The 19,935-nt window shown below is 48.4% G+C and overlaps 1 protein-coding gene across 1 annotated transcript in view; it reads left to right on the top strand.

The window, feature by feature from the left end:
- SLIT1 (slit guidance ligand 1) overlaps positions 1 to 19,935 on the top strand; it is a 155,572-nt gene that overhangs the window by 13,553 nt on the left and 122,084 nt on the right. The window contains exons 2-4 of the mRNA XM_019724789.2: positions 5,307 to 5,378; positions 7,587 to 7,658; positions 12,818 to 12,889. Of these exons, the coding sequence (XP_019580348.2) occupies positions 5,307 to 5,378; positions 7,587 to 7,658; positions 12,818 to 12,889 (216 nt within the window). The remainder of the gene's footprint in view (positions 1 to 5,306; positions 5,379 to 7,586; positions 7,659 to 12,817; positions 12,890 to 19,935) is intronic.

Here is a 19,935-nt window from a genome sequence, read left to right on the forward strand (position 1 = left end):
GGCCCTTTGCCACCCGAGTGTATTTCCTCCTGGGGGACAAGGATGGGTGCAGACCCGTCACTTTTGGAAGAGAGAGAACCATCTTAGGGGGTCTTCCCTGGGCCTTGGCATCCTGGGCCCTGCCGGCCCCTTCCTCTCAGCATGGCTCTGCCAGTCTAGCACCACCCTGAGCTGAGCCTATGGCACCACCCTCCTGGTGCAGCCACGGTCCTTGTGGAAAACAACATCAATAATGGTACTCGTAGCGAACAGAATCTCAGCAGGTAATACTGATACAGAGTACTGCTGTTGGTGCTTTAAAATATTGTTATTTAAACCTCATCACATCTCTAAGAGGTGGGTACACTCATTATCCTCATTTTATAATTAGGGAAACTGAGGTACGGAGAAGTTAAGCTATGTGCCTAAATGCCACATAGCTAGTAATGGTGGAGCAGGAATTTGAATCCGGACAGTGGCTCCAAAGTCCAACCTCTTAGCCGCTAAGAATCCCCTTAGCTCAGGCACGTGGGGAGCTCTCCTGATTTTGCTGCTTAGGCAGAACACGTGGTCTTATTACAGGGCCTCAGTTTCCTATCCTACTAAGCATGCAACTTATTTCTCAGCTCATATCCATCAACATGAGGGATGCTGAGGTAGGGGAAAGAACACGGAATCACACTGGCCGGGGTTTGATCCTGTCCCCTCTGCTTATTAGCTGTGTGGCGTTGGACAAATAGAGTCACCAATCTGTGCCTTAGTTTACTCATCGGCAAGATGGAGAGAACATGACTTACCTCATAGGTAACTGTGAGGGTGAAATGAGATGCAGCATGTTAGTTAGTTAGGTGTTAGTTAGGCTCAGAGCCTACACACGGCAGCTGCCAACCAGAAGTGGTGGATGTGAGTGAGCTCTGGCGGCAAGAGCCCAGGGTAGCTCTGGATCTGGGCTTCTTCCTGAGAAAGAACTGCCCCAGAGGGCCCACCCCACCTGGCTGCAAAGGTCTTAAGGTTGCAGCAACTTCTTCCATTTTTCCCAGGCGGCTTCCTGGGGAGCCATGGCAACACTCAAGGACCACCTGTTGGAGGAATCAGCCGCTGGAGAAAAACGACCTCCTTGCCTCACTCCTTGCCTCTGCTGAGGGTTCCAGGGGAGGTGGCTGGCCCAGATCGGAAACTCGATCCTGGCGGGCCGCCCTGCTGAGGGGGAGAGAGCAGGCTACACAGTGGAGCTCATTTTCTCAGCCTAAGTGGTGATAATGCCTCCTTAAGCAGCAGCCCTCAGACCTGGGAGCCTAATGAGAGCTGCCTCTGTCTCGCAGGCTGCCTTCGGGAGGGCTCTCCCTTGAGAGGAGGCACTCAGCTCTGGGGTTAGAGAGCAAGGCTGATGGGGGGAAGCTGGGGGACTTGGGCTTCCATGGACATTCTTGCCCAAAAGCCACCAGCAGGGCCTCCTGAGAGAGGCTGTATTTGCTCTGCTGTCTGCCCATTGTCCTCTTCTGCCTGCCTGTCCCATGTCTTTTCTCAAGTGGGGTAGAATGGGGTACAGGAAGTGAGGAGGAAGGGTTGGAATCAACTGCTGGTGGGCGAAGGAATGCATCCTGGAGTCTGCACAGTGGAGCCTGGTGCAAAAGGATAAGAAGAGAGGCATGTAAATGTGAAATGTCATCAGAAGTCCCTGGGAGCTTTCGCCCCTGCAAACCCATCCTCAGAGTTTCCTGAGCTCCATGTTGGGTTGTGCCTTGTTCAGAGAAGTCTTTGTGCTCGTCTTTGCCTCAATTTTGCCATCTGTGAAATGAATAATTATTGGAGTCAAGTGCCTTATAAAATATGGTTGCTGGGCCGGCCCGGTGGCTCAGGCGGTTAGAGCTCCGTGCTCCTAACTCCGAAGGCTGCCGGTTCGATTCCCACATGGGCCAGTGGGCTCTCAACCACAAGGTTGCCAGTTCAATTCCTCGAGTCCCGCAAGGGATGGTGGGCTCTGCTCCCTGCAATTAAGATTGAACACGGCACCTTGAGCTGAGCTGCCGCTGAGCTCCCAGATGGCTCAGTTGGTTGCAATGCGTCCTCTCAACCCCAAGGTTGCCGGTTCGACTCCTGCAAGGGATGGTGGGCTGTGCCCCCTGCAATTAGAAAACGGCAACTGGACCTGGAGCTGAGCTGTGTCCTCCACAACTAAGAGTGAAAGGACAACAACTTGACTTGGAAAAAAGGCCTGGAAGTACACACTGTTCTCCAATAAAGTCCTGTTCCCCTTCCCCAATAAAATCTTAAAAAAAGAAAAAAAAAAAAAATATATATATATGGTTGCCATGAGAAGGAATGAGCCGATGATTGTAAAATTCATCAGCTTTTTCATGACTTTTATTTTTTTTAAGGAGGGCACAGCTCATAGTGGCCCATGTGGGAATTGAACTGGCAACCTTGGTGTTACTAGCACCACGCTCAAACCTACTGAACGAACCAACCACCCCTTTTTCATGTCTTTTGATTGAGTAATTCTATGTCTAGGAATGTATTTCTCCCAGGTGCCCACCAAGCTTTATGCAGTATTGTTTATCAAGCAATATCAAGACAGCCCAGGTGTCCCAGTAACAGGGAACCTGGGAACACCTGAGGAACTTGCTCTATCCAGATGAAGGGACACTTCATGGCCAGTCAACACCATAAGTGGGGAAAAAATACGTAGTAGAAGTGCACACCATTTAGGTCTCATGCATCTTCGTATCTTCAGAACCCTGCAGAATGCTTTGCAAATAGTAAGTCTTCAATACATATTTTTTGAATTATCCAGAGGAAACAGGCATGGGAGAAAATACTCCAGAATGTTAACGCGGGTCCCTCCTTGGTCAGGAGTTTATGTGTGATTTTAATTTTTACCTTGAGTCTCCAGGAAATGGACACAATTCAATAATGTGCATATATTACTCTTATCTTTAAATGCAATAACTTGAATATTAACATTGATTTATACAAATATAGATGTCTTTTTAAAAACTTCAAACAATGAGGGCAAGTTTGAAAAAGAAACTGAAGCCAGCTGCAGTCCCACCACACGACAGCGACAGGCATTATCTGGCAGACCGTCTCCAGCAAGCTCATTCTGCGCATACACCTGTGTCACTGTGCGTGTGAGTTTGTACGTAAGCGGGCTCATAGAACACAGGCGTCTTGGAGCCCCTTTCCCACATGCTATATCACAGATGGCTTTCCTTGTCGATACAAACGGATCTGTACCATTTAAAATGGCTGCATAGTATTCGGTTTCACGAATGTGCTGAAAGTCAACTAAGCATTGCTCTGTCGATGCCCATTTAAGTTGAACGTTTTGCTCTTAGAATCAATGCAGACATATGTTTGTAATCAAAAAATTAAAACAACCAAAAATTCCTATGGTTTTGGGGATGAAAGTTTCAGTAAGACGACCCCCATTACATTGCGGAAGGAGCAGCCTGGGGAGCAACACAAGTGAGGTTCAGAGGTGGCTGTTTCAGGGAAGAACATTTGGTTCCATGAAACAAAGACCTTTACATTGGAAAGAGCCTGTCTCGCAGGGAGAAGCTGTCCTCTCAGCATTTAGGGTGGAAAGTGGCTCAGTCTGGAGCTCATCACCAATGGCCTCGTTACCTTGGAGAAGCCTCAAGCCTCTTCAGAGATCCTGTTAGAAAGGAGATGCGGAACAGGGAATGAGTTTTTCCAGCTGCTCCTAAGGATCAGGAGCCAGGGGCAGGAGAAGGGCAGAGAGAGTGATGAGTTGAATGAATTATTGGCCTGTCAACCTGGGGAGGCAGCTAGGCTTGATAGAAGAAGCCCGGGCCCTGGGATGAGACGGCTGCAGGCCAGGTCCCTGCTCTGTCATGCACCAGCTGGTGACCTCAGGAAGGCACCTAACTTCTTGGAGCTACTCTGCCCTCATCTGTAAGATGGGCCCAGTAACTGCTTTCCAGCCTGGGGTGAGGATGTGCGCAAAGCCCCGTTTCCGGAGTGTGTGCAAACTAACATGTTGTTCGTGGATGCAATTCTAGAACATCATCCAGGCCAAACATACTTCAGAAATACTTTTAGGAAAGGGAACTTGCTGTTTTTCAAAGTAGCTTGGATTTGGTAAGTGAGGAGACTGGGTTGTAGGTGAATGTGGTGTGTGTGTGTGTGTGTGAGAGAGAGAGAGAGAGAGAGAGAGAGAGAGAGAGAGAGAGAGAGAGAGAGAGTTAGGGGTTGTTGCCAAGTGTGTGGGTGACTGACAGTGGAGAGAAAGAGGAGGAAGCACAGTGGCTGTGCTGCCACAGGGAGACAGGTTAGAGGCGGAGTTGACAGTGGGGTTTGGAGCCAGGTCCCAGTGAGATTCTGCTGTGTGTGACTCAGTGGAAGAACTTTCTGGGGAGTGGAGTGTCTGCCTCCTGGAGGGGCCTGCCTTTCTGAGGCTCTGCTGGCTCCCTGTGAAGGGGAGTGGCCTCACAAAGCCTAGTGAGCTTCCCTGGGAGGCTGGGTGGGAATTGGGGCCAGATAGCTTATAAAGTGGGGTCAGGTTTGGAGGCCTCACTGGCTTCCTGTCTGTCCTCTGCTTGCTTTCTCAGGCCCTCTGTGATTGGACCCACCAACCCTGCTTCCCCCAGCTCACCCCTACTCTCGCCTGTGTCCTTCCCCATCCCCCAGATACTCCGGTGTGCTCCTTCCCTGGAATGTCTGTCTGCTCTGCTTCTTACTGAGCAGATCTGCCTTGTCCTTTAGGCCTCAGCTTGAGCCCCACTTCCTGAGTCCTCATAAATGTCACGGCTCACCCTGCTGTCTCCTGTTCAGAATATGGACAGCTTGTAGGACCAGTGCCACCAGACAATAGCACTGGTGTCCCCAAAGGGGCCCTTTCCAAACGCAGGCCATGCTCTTTACTTGTTTATGTTTCATTTGAATCCTATGAGGTACACACAGTTATTATCCCCATTTTGTAGATGAGGAAACTGAGGCTCAGCAAGGATTCTACCCGAATAGCCTCTAATTGGCTTGTTTCTGAAGTTTTTCCTGTGTGACTGTCTCTTCTCCAACGAGACTGAGTTCATTCAGGGCCCAAACCACATGTTGGGTTTTGTAGTACTTGTAGCAATGAGCCATGCCCTGTGCGTTCCTGCTGCTTGGACATCTGCTGCAAAGAGGCCGCAGCTTGTTGGGCCTCCACGCAGGTTTGGGGGACCTGGGGTTTGGCTGGGAAGCACCCAGACCTGTTGGTCAGATGACAGGTTTGAGCCAGGTGGAGACGGAGCCTGGAGCTGAGTCCCTGGCCTGGAGGCCCAGCCTGCACATCTCACCATGTCCTCTCTCCTTTTCTCCACCAGGGAACTTAATGGCAACAACATCACTCGGATTCATAAGAACGACTTTGCAGGGCTCAAGCAGCTGCGGGTGCTGTGAGTATGGGGTGCTGCCCCCGCCCAGTTCCTAGCCTTCCTCCTGCCCCCACTCTCAGCAATGGCCTTGTGGGTCCCAGACAGATCCCTGGCTGTGGGTTGTAGGGTTGTAGGCCTGTAGACCTGTAGGCCACTGGGGCCCTCCCTGTGGAGTCAGTCTTGGGACACCCTGAGGTGCATGAGGAGGATGATGGTGAGTCCCAACCCAGAGCAGTCACTTTCAGCATGGCTGAAAAATTGGGCAAGGCATAGTTACCAGTGTTCGCTGCCTGGCAGGATGTGTGCTGGGCAGATGGGACTGTCTTGTCTACCAGCTGTCTCCTGGGCTGAGGGAAGACCTAGTGACCCTGAAGAATCTTTAGGTCTCTGTCTTAGTTTGCTTAGGCAGCTGTAACAAAATACCACAGACTGGGTGGCTTAAGCAACAGAAATTTATTTTCTCACAGTTCTGGAGGCTAAAAGTCTAAGATCAAGGTGCCATCGGGGTTGGTTTGTAGCAAGGCATCCCTTCCTGGCCACCTTCCTGCTGTGTCCTTATGTGGCCTTTCCTCTGTGTGGCCTCAGAAAGAGATCGCTAGTATCTCTTCTTATCAAGACACCAGTCCTATCAGATTAGGGCGCCACCCTTATGACCTCATTTAAACTTAATTGCTCCCCTCAAGGCCCTATCTCCAAATACAGTCACATTGGGGGTTAAGTTTTCAACATGAATTTTGAGGGGTACACAATTCAGTCTGTAATAGTCTCCATAGTTTTTTCAACCTGTGCCCCATAAGACTCCCCAGCCAGGGGCTATGCCTGACTGTAGAGAGCAGGTGAGTGGGAGCAGTTGAGGACAGAGGTGGCTTCCCTCTTGGGTGCCTGACACTGGCAGATATTGAAGGTGGTGGGCCTGGCCCTATTGGGCTTGGCCACTAGCCAGCAAAGAAGCCATTTGCAGCATCTCCTTTGTCAGGCTGGGCAGGGGTGAGGAGTGAGGGGAGGGTGTTCATCCCTTTATCTCCTTCTCTGCTGATGTCGGGATGCCGAGGGCAGCCTGACATTCATGTATTCTGATGCATTCAACATCAGACAATCATAGGGTCCTTCAATCCCCACTCCTGGGTAGTGCAAAGGTCCTGGGGCCTCAGTTCTTTCAGAACTACTGGCTTTGCAGCTTTGGAGGAATTGGGACCTTGTGGCTGATCCTTTCAAGGGTCAGAGCTACGAATGGCTGGGAAGGGGTCTCTGCTGCTCTAGAACCCACTGACCTCTGACCCTGTCCCAGGCTCCAGGAATCTCTTCTGAGCCTAAGAAAGCCCTCTCTCCCTCTTGGCATGTCCCCTCTTCTCCTCCCAGGTCTCCAGTGGGAGCTCCTCAATAGCGTAGGTTTTTGGAAACAAAGTGAAGGAAAAGAAGTGTGTGGTGGCAGCTTCTGCCCCCTGCCCTGTCCCAAACCTCCTCTGAGGTTCATGTGGGAGCACGTATGCCACCTGCCTGAGAGTGGAGTGGGGAAAATGCAGGGAGAAAAACATGCTTGACAATTTCAAAAATGACCATGCAATAGGTGATCTGTTGGTGAAAACTGCTGCCCAGCAGCTGGAAACTCAGGGTTTCACTGCATTTGAGCAGTGAGGAGGTGCAGAGTCCCATGAAGCCAGGTGGTTCAGCTGGCAGCAGATTGGGCCAGGTGGAGTGAAGTGCAGGTGGAGGGGGTGTCATCTGCCAACTGCAGAATATGTTTGTTGCATGTGTGGGCTTTGCCCAGTTGGCACAGGCTGCCCTCCCCACCACCCGCCGCCACTAGCCCATCCTCCTTGCTCTGCTCCTTGGAAACACGCCCTCTGGGCCAAAGGAGGGCACGTGCACCAGCAGCCCAGAGCCAGCCCTTGCTGCCGGCTGCCGGCTGCCTGCTGCCTGGGTCTGGGCTTCCCCGAGCATGCCTTTGGAGTGATAACCTGGTGCTCTGATGCCCTGTGGCCTTCTGCCATGCAGGTGGCTTCAGAGGAATGAGCACGGGGCTGGAAGAGAATCTTGCTGTTAGGGCTGGGCGTGCTGAGGAGCCCCTGTTGAGAATTTGCAAAGTGGTGAATGAATTTGTTGACTCAGGCCAGGACTCAAGTCTGCATGCATGGCGGGCACTGCGCCTGTTTCACTCCCTCGTGCCAGCTGTTTCTAGGGGTCCTTGTCCAATATCCCGAAGCTGTCCTTGTGTCTCTGCTTCCCCAGGCAGCTGATGGAGAACCAGATTGGAGTGGTGGAACGCGGGGCTTTTGATGACATGAAGGAGCTGGAGCGGCTGTAAGTATCCATGGATGGAGTCTCAGGAAGGCAGAGGGACTGGCCTGAGGGGACACATGCAGCACGGAACTAGCGGCAAGGAGGGGTGCTCAGGGACAGGACTGCACGTCCACAGGGGCTGCGGCAGCAGCAGCAGCATGAGATCATGGCACAGAGAAAGTTGGAGCGTGTCCTCACCCCACATTTCTAAATGCAGCTGTCTTTGTGGTTTTTCCCTGAAAATATATTATGGCATAAAATCCACACAGAACAGAGGAAGTGAGATTTCTTCCTATAATCTCATAGCCCAGGCATAACCACCGTTCATTGATTTGTGGGGCCTTAAGGAAGCATTGGTTGCCCAGGGGACCGTCAGGGAAGCCCCAGGGGCCCTCTAAGGGGCCGTGTCTTGGGTGCTCAGGGCCACAGCACAGAAACCAGAAGGTGGGGATGTCTCTGATTTGCATGGTTTGTTCCTTACAGGGCTTTTGTGATTGAAAATGGGTCTCCGTCAATTTTTGCATCTCAGATTGGCAATAATGAGGGAAAAAAAGGGCACATGGTATAGGTGAGGTGGGGAATGGGCTCTCACATTCAGGGTGGTCACCAATCTCATTTTTCTGCCAAGTGGTTTGGCTGTAGGTGTCAAGAATCCTGAAGTTCTTGTCCTATGAACCAGAAATAATTGGAGACATGGTTAAAAATTTATATATCAGTATACTCATTACCCATAAAAAATATAATAAAATACAATAAAAAATTAGGAATGAGCCATTCTGGTGGAGACATAAGATACAAAATCACTTCGGAAGAATAATTAAGGCCATGGGAATGGACTCACAACAAAATGTTAAGTGGAAAAGGCAAGAAGTGACATTTATGTAAATAAAATCAACTTATATGTGTACAGAATAGAGGCGGAAGAAACTAATTGAGAATATTAGCTCTCGTTGCATTGAGTGGTGGGATAACAGGTAACTTTAATTTTATTCTTTGTGCTTTTATTTTTTTTTAATGGATTTTCTTACAATGAGTTTATAATTCTACTTATAGCCACTACTGATTGCTTCGCTCTATGCCAGGCACCAAGATAAGCTCTCCCTCCCCCCACCCCAATATCTCATTTAATCCTTGAAACACCACTAGGTCAGTGGTACTTTACAGGTGAGAAACAAAGGTACACAGAAGTTAAGGCACTTGCCTTATTAAGTGATTATTAAGTGATCACATGCAGGAGAGGGGATTAGAATCTGGACCATTCTGCCTCCAAAGCCTGAGCTCTTAATGACTATGTCCTAACACCTCACTTTTCTCTTTTGTATCAAAGAAAATAAGGTATTAACTAAAAGGGAAAGGATATGGTTGTGTCATTGCCTTCCCGCAGCCTGGAGGAAAACCAAGGCGATCTTTCTTTGGCCTTCCTCAGCCAGGCCTAAAACAGAGCGATAAGGAGTCCATAGCTAAACAGATGTTTAGGCCTGTGTTTGTTTTCTTTAAAAGGTGAGAACAAAACACACACTCATGGGGCCGGCCCGGTGCTGGTGGCTCAGGCGGTTGGAGCTCCATGCTCCTAACTGCGAAGGCTGACGGTTCGATTCCCACATGGACCAGTGGGCTCTCAACCACAAGGTTGCCAGTTGAATTCCTCAAGTCCCGCAAGGGATGGTGGGCTGCGCCCCCTGCAACTAACAACCACAACTGGACCTGGAGCTGAGCTGCGCCCTCTACAACTAAGACTGAAAGAACAACAACTTGAAGCTGAACAGAACCCTCCACAACTAAGATTGAAAGGACAACAACTTGACTTGGAAAAAAAGGCCTGGAAGTACACACTGTTCCCCAATACAGTCCTGTTCTCCTTCCCCAATAAAATCTTAAAAGAAAACACAACAAAACAAAAAAACACACGGTCATGACCTGGCTATGATTTGGACCTAACTCATTCCGGCTTCAACTCCGGTGCTGCCATGCCCTCAAGGAGGAGAAATGGTGGGCAGGGGTCCAGACATGACTCAGTGGCCCTCATCACGCCTGCTGCTGCCACCCAAGGCTAGGCAGGGCCCCCCTTTGTGAGGCATGACTTATAACCACAGAACTTGTCCCTTCTGTTCCTTTCTAGTTCCTTCCTTGTGACTGCTCTGTCCCTGGGGGCTTTCAGTGCTTGCTAAGGATGGCCAGCACCCTCTCCTTTAAGTTGTTGGAGCCGTGGTGGATCGGTTCATCATAAAAGTTGGATAATGTGGGGAGTCATAAACACCACACATACTCTAAACATTTCATTTTAAATTAAAACACATAAATGTGCATGTATCGACCCTCTCCCTCCTTCCCCACTTTTTTTTTTTTTTTTTGCCGAGGTCTTTCTTTTTATTATGAGATGCTAATTGGAGTTCTGTATTGTTTTTCTTGCCTAAACCACACACTTATCGTTTGCTTATGATTTTTGGTTTTGGTTTCTTTACAGTGGAGTGAGATTTTTAAAAGGCCCTTGGAAGCAATCTGGGTGGAGAATTCTGAATTTCTTTTATGACCCTCCTGCCCCCCAGTCTTTACGTAATCCAACAGCCCTTTAATTAGCAGCTTTCCTTTTATTGACTCTTTCTAAAGCATTCAGCTCGTTTTCATAGAGACGACTCTTTTCACACTGGTATTTTGTTCATTTATGTAACAGTTAATTAAATCCTATCATTATAATTATAAGTACCTCCGGCTAAACAGGTTTGGCAACAGACATAACTGGTTCTTGTAAGCAGTGAGAAACTTGAGTGCAGAGCAGGAGCTTGCAGTCCTGTCTGCTGCGAGGATCGGTGTGCCATGGGCCTCAGTGGGTCTGATGTTGGGAGGGGCTGGAGTGCTCAGTCATCCTCAGCTGGTTGAGTGGGGGTCAGTGTGTAACGTGGAGGCAGTCAGGATGGGGAGCAGGGGGAAGGCAGGCTTCAGAATCCCACCTCTACCCCTCAGAGGTGACTTGGGTGAATCACTCCCCTCTGGATATCCTAGTCCCCTCAGCTATCAAATACACAACTCAACAGAGTCAACCAATATATCCTGAGCACCTATTAAGAGCCAAGCTATGTGGTGAGATGGTTGGTGGTGTTGAAACCTTCTGTAACAACTAAGGGGTTGTTACAAGAAAGAGATGGGAGGGTATGTGCATGAATATAAGGCCTTGTCTTACTCGAGAGAAAGAAACCCACCTTTTTTTTTCTGCATTCCCTCCGATGGTGAGGTAATGCTTATAAACATTTGTCTCAGTGCCTGGCACATAGTGAGGGCTACTAAGGACTGGTAACCACTGCTATTGTTATTCTTAGCTGCTTGTATACAGGCCCCTCACCAGGCTGAGTCCCTCCTTTGATTTTTCTACTTTAAACTAGTTATTGACTCCCTTTTCTTCTTAAGTGTTTTTCGGAAATTGAAGCTGGACAAATGAGAAAGTCTTGGGGGAGACAAAACAAAAAACAATGATTACCAGGCAGTGTAAATACAGTATTAATTTATTGTATGAGGTTAAGGAACTTGGAGCCATTTGATATCTACTCCTGTTGCTTTAAGGATTCTGCTGCTGGTCCCTTTTTTTCCAAGGCAGTGATGTGTTTCCCTAGGGGTTGGCCCCTATAGAGTACACTTCTTCCGGCTGGTCTAAAGTTTCAGTTCTAATTGTCTGTATGTTGCTGGGAAATGGTACCTTTCTCACATAGCAGATGAAGGGTGACCTCCTACGAGGTAATCACAGTGACTGCTGGTTACATAGAATTACGTTTTTTCCTCCCTCCCAGCAAAAGAAAGCTTTTGCGAACTTGGTGTATCGTTGTTTAGAACTGTTACGGGAGATGGTTGTGTGAAACTCAAACTGTGCTGTGTAGACCAGAGAGCAGGGGCTGCATTTTACAGCAGGACTTCTCCAACCTTGATGAACACACAGACCACTTGGGGATCTTGTTGAAATGTAGATTCTGATTCCACAGGTCTCGGGAGAGCCTGAGGTGTTACAGCTCTCACCAATTCGCAGTTGATGCCCCTGCAGGGGGTCCAATGGACCACAGTGTGAGTACCAAGTTCCGTAGTCTATAGGTGTCACACACTCTGATGGCCTGGAGTCCTACACTCCAGTGTCAGAGGATTAGTTGCCTAATAGTCCTGGGGATGTAAAGTACAGCATAGGGAATATCATCGATAATATTGTAATAACTACGTGCGGTGTTAGGTGGGTACTAAACTTATTGGGATTATCACTTGGTAAGTTATATAAATGTCTACTTACTATGCTGTACACCTGCAACTAATATAATATTGAATGTCAACTGTAATTGGAAAAAAATTAGTTGCGTAAAGTGGCAAGGTGAGTCTGGTTAAACTTCTTAGGACAAGTTCCGGTTCTTTCTGCACTATGTCTTCTCATCAGGCCACATTCCAGAACCAGAATTCCCATTCCTGCCTGTATTTATAATTCTGAAAAGTTGTCTGTTCACCAAGAGAGGAATTAAAAATGATGAACGTACTGCTCAGTCCCTAAAAACAAAGGAGTCGTTCTTTATTGTTCGGCATGGAAAGACACCCACAAATTGAGTCAGAAAAATGCAGGTGGCCACATACTTTTTCTTCTATTATGTGAGGCTTAAAAAAAATTAGGCATGCATTTTCATAAATAATGAAAAAATCAATAAAGCTATTTTCATTTTGAAAAAAGACCTAGAGCAAGCAATAAGAGATAAGTTGCCACGGAGCCAAATGTAGATAAAAGTAATAAAGAATCAGAACCCGTGGCTGGTTCTATCCCATTAGGATATAGCTCACATTTCAAATGTAGTCAGATATCCAATTCACAAACTTAGGTATTATTTGAATCAGTGCCTTATCAACTAGAAAGAGTCTTGCAAATGTAAAGCGATGACGAGTATGGGAGGAAATAAGGGAGGAAAGATCTATTTAGTGACTGCCCCACTACATGTCAGGTCCTTGCTGAGGGGCTCTCACAGATATTCTGCCCAAGTGTTGGATGGTAGAGTTCCCACTTTATAAAGGAAGAAACTGAGGCCCAGAGAAGGTGCTTTCCCTGGGGTGACTCAGTGACCCTGTGAGGATTTGAACCCTGGGCCCTATGACTGAATCCAGTGCTTTCTGAAAAGTCCTTTGGATTTCCTGGCAATGTCCAACTCTCCCTCTCTTCTCTGTTGTAGACGACTGAACCGGAACCAGCTGCACGTGTTACCAGAACTGCTGTTCCAGAATAACCAGGCTCTCTCGAGGCTGTGAGTGATACTCCGTGGCCAGAAAGTGCTCTTGTTCCTCACTCTGTGGGAGGCGTGGTGTTTGGTCAGTGGGGTCTGGACTTTCCTGTGACCGTGACCCCCATGGTCCTCACCTGGCAGGCATTGCTCAGGGTCGCACAGGCCAGGCCCTTCCTGTAGGAAGATGCTGTGTGGGAGTATTTCTCCATGGCAAGCACTTGACGGAATCCACAGTGCATCCAGTTCCGTGTGCTGTCTGACAGTGTGGGTGGAAGGATATTCTGGGGGTGGGTACATTGATCCACCATGAGGCGCAACTTTACAGGGAGGACCAGTCATATGCAGCTCTCCCTGCCTTCTGCTTTGGGTAACCTGCCTTGGGTCGAAGTTTCATTCATTCAACCAAGCCCTTCTTGGAAAGTTTCATTCATTCAACCAAGCCAATTTCTATTTTCAGCTTGGGGTAACGAGGTCTGTAAGCTTCTTAAATGCAGTGTAGTGTCATATTTTCAGTTGCTGTAAATATACTTCTTTCAAGTTTTAAGGGTAGTGGCTAATTCTGCTGCTCCATGATTTCCCAAATGTGCCTGTAACTGTTCTACTGCATAATTCATTCTGTGAGATCTTGGGTTGGACAAGACCTTAGAGATTATCTACGAATTCTCTTCTGCAGCTCCTTAGCAAATGGTCCTGCAGTCTTTGTTTCGCTGCCTCTAGTGACGAGGAGTTCACCACCTCCCTGGCAAGCAATTCCATTATTGGACAGATCTGCATGTTAGAAACATTTTCTTAATTTTGAACACTGACTGCTTTCTAATAATTATGTTTTTCCTAGCTTTGCTTTCTGTAAGTAGCTGAAACAATCAGCTCCTCTTGTTAGAGTTTCGGCGAGTCATCAGGTTTTTGAATTTTGAGTTGGGAGGTTTTTAAGCCCTCTTAGTTGTTGTTATTAACAACCTGAAAAACCACTGTGTGTCCAGCCAAGTACTGTGTGAGATGCTGGGGCTGCCAGTTCTTCCCTGAAGAAGCTTATAGGACAGTACCTTGATGGGGGAAGAAGCAGTAAGTGATGCAGGTAAGCCTGAGGGGTAGGGGCTGGGTGAGAGATGGCACCCTGGGGATACCTGAGTGCTGAGGGGTCAGTTCTTTCCACCTTTGTCATGATTCCAGACCTCTTCATAAGCCCAATAATCTCCAGGCAGCTACAGAATGTGTGACTGATCCTGCCTTCCAGTAGTTGTCTTTAAGATGGAACTCTCATTTTTAGTGTGTTCAAAGGTCTCTCTGGTCACTTCCTGTTTCTTCCTCCTCCTGGCCTGGAGGCCTCTCCATAGTGCCCTTCAGTGGTGATCCCTTCTGCTGGTCTTTGCTACCCTTAGGCTGGAGCTGGGTCTTTTCCTTTGGTTCACCTGTAACCTGGGGCCAGGTGCACACAGTGGGTGCTTTTTTTTTACTTGACTGCTGAAGGCATAAGACCCTTCCCAGCAGATGCGTCCACCCTGACAGCTCCTTCATCTGTGGTCCTCATGCTGGCCCCAGAGGTCCATGCTGCCACCAGTCACATGCAGGCAGCTGGTCTTCCCTGACTTGTCCCCAGTCGCTCCTGTGTTCTCCCTCATCCTTCTCTCAGCTGGCTCTTGCCGTGGTTATCACAGCTCTGCTTCTCTGCACATAATCATCCCAAATGTCACTTCCCTTGGTCTCCTTCTGTGCTTTCCTTTTTCCTGCTCCTAAGCCCTTTTAGCCGTTAAAGCTGTGGCCCTCACTCTCCCGGTGTTATCTGTCTGCACGGGTTCCCTTTCCCTCAGCCATACCGATCCACTGCCTTCCATCACCCAGCGTTCAGAGCATGTGCGTAGTGACAGTTGCCAAACTCTGGCCATCTGCTTTGACCTTCCTCATTTATTTCATTTTATTTATTTAAAATGTTAGCTTCGTTAAGGTATAATTGGTATATAAAATTGTATGCTATTTAAAATGTACTTTGTCGTGATTTGATATATGTATACTTTGTGAAGGAATCCCCCATCTGGTTAATTAACACATCCATCACTTCACGTTTCTCTCTCTCTTTTTTTTTTTCCGAGACCATTTAAAGTTTACTGTCTTAGCAAACTTTAATTCTACAATACAGTGTTATCAACCATCATGTTATGCATTAGATCCTCAGACCTTATTCATCTTATAGCTGAAAGTTTGTTCCCTTTTACCAACCTCTCTGTTTCCCCTAGCCCCTAACCCTTAAGATTCCACATATAAGTGATACCCTGCAGTATTTGTCTTTCTCTGTTTGGCTTATTTCCCTTACAATGCCCTCAATGTCCATCCATGTTGTCACAAACAGCAGGCTTTCCTTCTTTCCCATGATAATACTCCATTGTATGGTATATGTATATATACCACAGCTTCTTTAGCATTCCTCTTTGCCCCATGTCTGCCCCCATTCTACGGACCTGCACTGGCATTCCGAAACATCTCTGTTAACTCTCCCAGTTGGTCTGGCAGCGGAGCACTCGGGTGCTCTTGGTTCCAGAAACAGAACCCCTTGAAGGCTGGTGATGGTAAGGGTGGGGTGGGGTGACCATGAAGGCACATCCGGCAGACTCACGGGCTCCCCAGGACAGGAAGTGAGGTACAGCTGGGGCAGGGAGTAAGTTTGAGAGATGTTCCTAGGTCTTTCTGAATATCTACCTTTTTGCTCCCCTCTTCCCCGCAAACCAGTGTCCTGGGCTCATGGGCAACATCGCAGTTTGACCATGACTTTGGTTGGCCACGGTGCTGACTCCCTTCCTACTTCCTGTGACCTCGTTGCTCAGAACGCCACAGTGTCTCGAGTTCAACTCCAAGTTTCTGGGGAAAGAATCGGCCTGGCCACCTTAGGTTAGGAGAGCACCCTGGGGCCCATGAGCTGTGTTAGAGGCTTGTGGGATTACCTGCTTGTGTCAGAGTACGGACAGCCTACCCCTTCTCCAGGAGCTTGAGGTTCCTAAGGGAACCCACATTTCCCTGGGAGGTGGGGTAAGAGGGAAGACAGTGCCTGGCCTTTCTGGTCTGTCACCTGTTGACCTTCCCTCTGCTTTGAGGGATCTATTACTAATCCTTTCCATCTGGAGCTAATCATGGACTTTTCTGCAGAGGCGAGTTATGCTAATTCAGCATGAAAATGAGTTTGTGAGAGACCAAATGTGTAGGGTAAGGTGTGGTCACAAAATATGTCAGGTGGGGTGCTCCACATTTTAGTTACTTTTGTCTGTGCAGCTCCCGGTAAAGTCTTGTAACTGGTTAATATTTCCCCTGGTGTTGGGTGAGTCTGTCCATTTCTTTCCTTATGTGGGACCTGTGGCTCAGAGAGATGATTTGCCTTGGACCACAGAGGAGTTTAGTGATAGGGTTGGAGTAAGACCCCAGGCCTTCAAAGGTCCATAAAGAACCTGAAAATGGGTTTAAACCTTGACCTAGAAATCTCATGTTTGGGATCTATCCTGGGAAATAATGAAACCTGACCACAAACATGTTCCTTGCAGCATTATTTAGAATATTGAAATACATATTTCTATATTGAAACATCGAATATTGAAAAGAATATAGAAACAACCCATGTGTCTAACCTTGGGAGAATAGTTAAGTAAATTATGGTATATTCACTTGATGGAATATTTATACAATCATCAAAAGTGGCTTTTATGAAACACAAATTAATGCAGACAAATGTTGGTGATATCAATAGCCTGTATGCAAAACTGTAAAGACAATATGATCACCAAATAAATCACTCTAAATAATACACAGAAAATAACTGAAATGCCAATAAGGGTTGTCTCTGGGTGACTTTTTCTTTTCTATTTTTCCAGCTATTCTGTAAGAAGCATGTATTATTTTTATGGTAGGAGACCTCCCAGTTTTTACAAGCCATGGAAAGCGTCTGTAGTCTGAGTTAAACTGAATGCTCGATGTGTGATATTGGATTTCCTCCTTTAACACCTTTGAGCCCTGTTCGCTCTTCTCTCTGATAAAGATAATGTCTGTCTCACAGGCTGTTGTGGGGGTTATGTGTCCTGCTCTCATGTCAGGTGTAAACTTCGTGACATGTGGCAGGTGCTCACAGGAAATGTTAGGTGAATCCGTGTGGGAATTGCTTCAGAGGGCAGCAAACCTGCCTTGAAGAGGTGGTGCCACAGCCCCCAAGTTGACCCCACACTCCTGCTCTGAGCATTTGTCCACTGGCAGTGTTGGTGCCTCTACCCCCTGTGGTGATTCAGCCTCACTTTTCTTAACTCAGAACCATCCCCTGACTTTGCAGGGACCTCAGCCAATAGGTTTTTTTTTTCCCTGTGAGAGTCTTAGGTGTACCTGTGGAAGCACCTGAGGAGGGTGGAGGGAGGCTGGCTGGCAAGCAGGCAGCAGCTGAAATGTGGCTTGGGACAACCATTGCACAGGTTTAGGAAGTTGACAAAAAGTCTGCCAAGCTCAGAGGGCTTGACATACCCAAGGGGCTGAGCCAAATTTGAATCCTGGTCTGTCTGCGGCTAAAGCTCATCTTTTCATAGCATCCATCCACCTCCTACTTACCATCCATCCACCTTCTGCAACCTCTACCCACTCATCTACCCATCTGTCTACTCCCTCATCCCCATCGCCTTTCCTATCATCTACCCACCACCCATCCAGCCTCCCCCTCCTCTGTGCTCCCATGTACCCATCTACCAACCTACCAATCAATCCACCTATCCCTCCATCCTCCATCTCCGCCCCCACATCCTCCCATCCCCTACCTGTCCATCAGCCTGCCCATTCACTCTTCCACTCATTTACCCACCAACCCCTCACTCATCCATCTCCCCACCAATTCACCCTGCCCTTGCCCGTCTACCAACCCACCCGTATACCTACTGGTACCTCCAACTCTCCCCCCACCCCACACCCATCTTCCCACCTCCATTCCTCTCCCCACATCCAACCCTGCCTCACCTTCTGTCTGCCTACCACCCATCCATTCATCCAGCAGTTACTGCAAGCCTCCTATGGGTCAGGCACTGTTCTAGGTGCTGAGAACACTTGGGGTGACGGCTGTGTGAGAGAGACTGGTGCGGCAGTGTCTAGGAGGTGGGCTACAGTTTGAGAGATCTTTGAGGAGTGCTCTTTGAGAGCTGTTTGCCATCCTCTGACCTACCAGATGGCTGGAGTGGGAGGAGGGGACAGAGGCTTGACTGGCTGGACCTGGGTCCCCTACGGGGCAGTGGTTATACCCTGGTGGTAGGTTATCTGGATTTGGGATTCACCTTCCTACCTGAGGATGTGAAGATGTTGTTTCGTGGATGCCCATAGGATTCGGACATGTTTGAACCTGGCTGCTTGTCTTACAGCAGCAAAACCCCGTCTTACCCTGTTCAGGTGTGGGGCACAGTGAGTGTCAGCCTGCATGTCTCTGTCCTCCCAGGTTGGATCCCTCTTCCTGCTGACTGCCTTCCTTTCCTCACCCAGAGCAGCATCTGGAAACCCAGTTTCTCTGGGCTTCTTTTTAGTCTTGAAACCAATATGTGTCCTGACAAGATGAAGCTTTTGTGTCTGTGCTGAGCCTAGAAGGGGTGGGGGTGGGTGACTGAGGGCAGCCCAGGGCATTTATTTCCCCTTATTTATATCCCTGCTGGAAGGACCAGGATAACTCATTAACAGGGCCCTGGTGGCTGGAGAGGCGAGGATGTGATATTCTGCAGGAGCCCTGTTGAAGAATGCCTGACCCTGCCGACCCTGTTTCGAGCTGGGTTTAATTAAACTGTCAGCACTGGTCAGAAGAACAAAGCCTCCCTTCCCGTCTTGGTCCCCAGCCCCCATTAGAGGCAGAGGGCATTCTCTGCTGAAATGAAGAGCTGTTAAAAAATGGATGTCTTGCCTCCAAGGGAAATTACCCGAAGCAGGAAGGTGACCTCCCTATTGTGACACGTCCACTCCAGGCAGCCGATCTGCGGCACTGAGCCAGCCGAGGGCCCCGGCCATGAGGAATGGGGCGCCTGTGACCACCCTTCTCTCCACCAGGGCCTCCTTCCTGCCAGAATTGCTGCCTCAAGATGCTGTCCCTTATCCTTTAGACTTTCCTCTTCCCAGAAAGGAATTTCATGAGCCTTGTCTCGTGAGATAATAAGTCTTTGAGATGTTTCTGGCATTAATGATAGAAAGAAGCTTCCTTGGTTAGCAGGTTTGGGGAAGTGCGGCGTCAAAGAAGCTTCTTTGTAGGAGGACTTTGCAACCCCTTTAATCCTCTCATGTACATTATAAAGCCCTCAGGGGACATGTAGGGTGTTGTATCACCCAAACTGATTTGACCTGAAATTGTTGAAAACTTTTTTTAGGAATACCTAGATCTTATGGGTCTAGTGTCAGGTAACTTTCTGAGGGCTCAGTCAATAGGATCAGAGCTGCGACTTGAACCCAAGTCCCTGACACCAGACCCACACACCCACCTCTAAACCATTTGTACTCAAACTAGTGTGCCAGAGTCAGCTGGAGAGTTTATTAAAATGCGAGTTCCATTCCACTATCCTCTAAGCACCTGAGTGAGTAGGTGTAAAGAGCCCAAGAATCTGCATTATTACCAAGCCCCTCTTTATCTGGTTCACACTTTGAGAATCTGTGTTCCCCGGCATGCTTGATGAGTCTTGGGTGGGGACCCCTGTTCTGGCAGCACCCCATTTGCCTCTGCCCACCCTGGTTCTGGTGTGAGAGCTGCATTAAGCAAAGACCTTCCTGAGGGCAGAAGCTGCCCCTCCCACAACGGCACAGAGAACAATTTGGGGATTATGAGTTGGCAATTATGGAGCACTCTGGATTCTCAAAGTGATTTCCAATCATTAAATCTGTGCCTGCTGTCAAGGCTTGAGTGAAAAAGGCAAGTGTCCCACTGGGCTGGCCTGGGAGACTCTGCAGAAGAGGAAAGCCAGCCCGAGATTGACATCCCTTGTGCCACAGCAGGCTGACACGCCCAGCATGGATTAATGTCCCAACTGCCAGTCCCTGCTTGTCCTTGGCTCAGCCCCCAACTGCCTCAGGAGCACAGAGGACAGCTGAGGGAA

Source organism: Rhinolophus sinicus, linkage group LG07 (assembly GCF_036562045.2).
Source record: "Rhinolophus sinicus isolate RSC01 linkage group LG07, ASM3656204v1, whole genome shotgun sequence".
NCBI classification, from domain to species: domain Eukaryota; kingdom Metazoa; phylum Chordata; class Mammalia; order Chiroptera; family Rhinolophidae; genus Rhinolophus; species Rhinolophus sinicus.